General features: G+C 38.3%; 1 protein-coding gene across 1 annotated transcript; it reads right to left on the minus strand.

The window, feature by feature from the left end:
• Positions 1 to 1,071: 1,071 nt before the first annotated feature.
• Positions 1,072 to 1,461, minus strand: LOC139883876 (uncharacterized). Its single transcript, XM_071867987.1, has one exon. The coding sequence runs from the start codon at positions 1,459 to 1,461 to the stop codon at positions 1,072 to 1,074; it is 390 nt and encodes a 129-aa protein (XP_071724088.1).
• Positions 1,462 to 4,106: the final 2,645 nt, after the last annotated feature.

Consider the following 4,106-nt stretch of genomic DNA (forward strand, 5'->3'; position numbering starts at 1 on the left):
GGACCTCCATGAGGCGTTCTATCATTGATATCGCCAATTATGTCAGCAGCGGAATGATCTCTACGAACCTGAGCAAATGGTCCATTAGTAGGAACAGATGGATCTACAGAGTTAACAACCTCCTCAGAGTTTGGAGCATCATTGAGAACATCTGCACCAGATCCCTCGGCAATTGCTATAGTTTGCGGACTTATGGCAAGAAAGATTTGATCATCCGTTTCTATGTACTTGCAAAACCCCACATTATCAGATTCCATAACAGATCAAGTACGCTTGTTGTAGACCCTATAAGCTCGACTATTCGGGACATAGTCAAGAAATATAGCTTCATCTCCATGAGGATCAATCTTCCCTTGTTGTTCATTGTCTCTCAAAACAAAACACTTGGAACCAAATATTTGAAAGTGAGAGATATTAGACTGCCTCCCTAACCAAAGTTCATAAAGAGTCATCTTGGTTCGAGAGCGAAGAGAAGCACGATTGATAATATATCAGGCTGTGGACATAGCTTCAGCCCAAAGACGATGGGAAACTCCTTGCGAAAGAATCATCACTCTCGCCATTTCAGTGAGTGTTCTGTTAATGTCATTCGATTGTGAAGTAATTGGAGTAGAAAACTCAAGAGCTATTCCCTTCTTGTCACAATACTCTCCAAAAATAGAATTCTCAAACTCCTTCCCATAATCACTCCGTATTCTTTGAATATGCATCCCTTTGTTGGTCATCAACTTGTTGCACAACCGTTTAAATACTTCAAACACATCGGACAAATGTATGACAAAGTCCACCCAAGTGTAATGAGAGAAGTCATCAACAGAGACATAGATATATCGCTTTCCCGAGAGACTTTCGGATTGTACATGACCCATAAGATCCATGTGTAAGAGCTCGAGAATTCGGGATATAGTAATAGTCTGGAGCTTCTTATGAAGTGCGAGAGTCGATTTTCCCATACACAATCACCATAAGTGTAAGGTTGATTACCTTTAAGTGTAGGCAATCCCTTTACCGCTTCACATGAATCTCGTTGTAGTTCATATGCCCCATCATTTTATACCATAGTATAGACATTTATGACATAGCACTGAAACAAACATCATTCTTCACCAGCTTATAAATGTTGTTAATGGTGCGAACTCTAGTCATAATAATCTTGCCGACACTATCTATCACCTTGCAACCTCTTTTGTTGAATTGAACCTGCTCAAACTTATCACACAGTTGACCAACACTTATCAAGTTTGAGGTTAGTCCATTAACAAAGAGAACATTCTTAACTTCAGAACAGTTAACAAAAAGAGAGCCTTCACCTTTTACCAAACATTGATTACCATTGTCTAATGTCACTGCAGTAGAAATGGGTAGAGGTTTAACTTTACGTAGTGCCATCTGATTTCCAGTCATGTGTTTGGACATAGCAATATCAAACAACCATAGTTTTTTGTCAAAATCTCCATCCATATCGTTTTAGGTTGTTCTGGTCATCATAGCTTAGAATCTGGATTGTTTCTTTACCCATGTCGTCTTCTGTATAGAACTTGAGAGATCTATCTTCTTCTTAGGGGTTATTTTCTGAATGGGATAGACATCGTAGTTACGATTAGAAAAGTATGGCAGAATATGTCCAGGGTAGCCGTTATGATGGTAGATGATTTTTCGCCTTAGTTCGGGAAACTGTGGCAAACTCCTTTTCTTCGAACTGGCTGGGCTCTTCTTCTGCTTTGTCTTGAAACTAAGACCCTGCTTATTCCCAGATGTTTGAGAAGATGTCAGAAGTTTATCAAGCTTCTTAGTTCCAGAGTTGAACTTCTGCATTTTAAGAAAAGCTCTATTTTCTGCTAAATTGTTAGCCAAAGTTTTTGTTCAGTATCATGCAACTTCTCTTCGAACATGGCTAACTGAACATCCTTCTCCCTTCGCTTAGCTTCATATCCCTGAACAATAACCTTGAGTTTGACAACAGATTGTTTCAGGCTCTTCTTCTCATCTTCTATAATTTTGACTCACTTTAGAAGTGTGTCATTCAGAGAATCCATCTTTTTCCAATCTTCGATCATTTTTTCTTTTATCACGAATTCTTCTTGCTCATCTGCCTTAATTCCCGACGCTATGGCAGAGTTGGTCAATTGACTAGATTCTCCTCTAAGCTTTGATCTGTCATTCTCATTAAACTAATCATAACATTTGAAGTAGAAGTTAGTGCCATATAATTTTTATTGAGAATGCACTATCCTGACTTGCAACTGTCTCTGTAGTGGTTGTCAAAGCCACATAGTTATTCTGAACATCACATTCCGACTCAGCAGATCCCTCATCATCATCACTGTAGGTTGGTCCAGGGACACGGTTGTTACACTCTCTCTTCTTCTTCAAGAAATTCGGACACCATGCTCTAATATGACCTTCTCCCCCACACTCGTGACATGAGAGCTTCTTCCTACTTGGACATTCTGAAGCAAAGTGACCAGTACCATTACACCCTAAGCACTTGGAGCCAAAGTTGGTTCTACCTTCACTAGGTCTCCTGAAGCTTCTCTCTGATAAACCAGGATTATCTAAGACCCACCGATTGTCATTCTTGAATTTCTTGAAGGTTACCTTGAGATTAGCTAGCTGCTATTCTAAAGGAAGATCATCATCAGACAAACTTCCAGCAACAACAATAGAATTGAATGCCATAATTTTGGCCTTCTTTTCAGCAGCTTGTTTAAAAGATGTATTCTCATAGATCTCTAACTCCGTCATCATACTCCGAAACGGTGTGGTGTCAAGATTCTTTGCCATAGTTATGGTATCTACAACACCACTAAATCTAGCAGGAAGGGTTCTCAGAGCCTTTTTCACCAACTTAGCATCTATGAAAGGTGAGTTAAAAATTGAATGCTTCATTCTTTAAGTCTAACAACTTAAAAGTATAATCCTCGATAGTCTCAAATTCTTCCATACGCAGATTCTCAAACTTCGTATCCAGCAGCTGTAACTTGTAGTTATTCAATGAAGTATTCCCTTCACGAACCTCTTGAAGAGTACTCTAGGCAGAGTATGCCGTATTGTTGGCCTATATGATCTTATTATGATGATCATCACAAGCACTAAATATAGCATTAAGCGTCTGACGGTTTGCCTAAGATAACAAATGTTTGGCAGGAGTCCAGGTGACAATAGGCTTGTTAGCTGGATTTTCTCATTCAGTCTTTGGGATAGTACACTCTGTAGTACAACTTTTCTAGGCAGTATAATCAAATTGCATGATAAAACTCCTCATCCTAGTCTTTCATGCAGTGTAGTTAGAACCAATCAATATCGGAGGACGATTCCTACTTTCAAAATCTACGGACATAGACATGATCAACAAATTTGAGTAGATCGATCTATAGAACTGATGGCCTGCTTTGATATCATTGGAAAGAACACATGCTGCCTCGTAGAAAGTCTTCAACATAGCGTTGGATTATGCTTTCTTGTATCAAAACTGGTGAAAAGAATAGTTGTAAAAGAGTGCTGCCGATTTCTTTTATAATTGGAGAAATAGGATTTCTTTTCTTGATTCTCAATCAAATCACCTTAAAGAGAAAGATATGGAGAATATCTTTGTTTTCTTTTTGGAAAGTAGAGCATCTTCTAGAAGGAAAATTGGCTGAATAAAAATCAAAGATGCCAACATATATACGGTTTGATTTAATCAATGAAGAACCATGTCGAACCAAACTGACTTTGGCGAATCAAACCGAACCGATCGAACCGAAAAATAAATCATGGTCGAACAGAAACATAAATCATGCCGTTACAAACTAAATTAACAATTTTTTTACGAATAATTTTAATGTTGGCATTTATGTTTCTAATAATAAAATTAGGTCTTCACTCCAGGACGTGTTAGTTTTTATCATTAATTTTTCCTGAATTGAAGCTCAAAGTCGGTGTTTCGATAAAAAAATATAGACCAATTAGTGAGATAGTATAACAGATTGAGACTGATGGTGATGCATGAAATTAAGAGACCATATCATCGATGGATAGATAACGATGGAAGCCATGCCAAGAAGGTTCTTTATTTCGAGGTTGACGTTGCAGCCACTTGTAGAAAATTGGGCTAGCGCCACGCT

The sequence above is a fragment of the Rutidosis leptorrhynchoides genome, unplaced genomic scaffold (genome assembly GCF_046630445.1).
Source record: "Rutidosis leptorrhynchoides isolate AG116_Rl617_1_P2 unplaced genomic scaffold, CSIRO_AGI_Rlap_v1 contig465, whole genome shotgun sequence".
In the NCBI taxonomy this organism is placed as follows: Eukaryota; Viridiplantae; Streptophyta; class Magnoliopsida; order Asterales; family Asteraceae; genus Rutidosis; species Rutidosis leptorrhynchoides.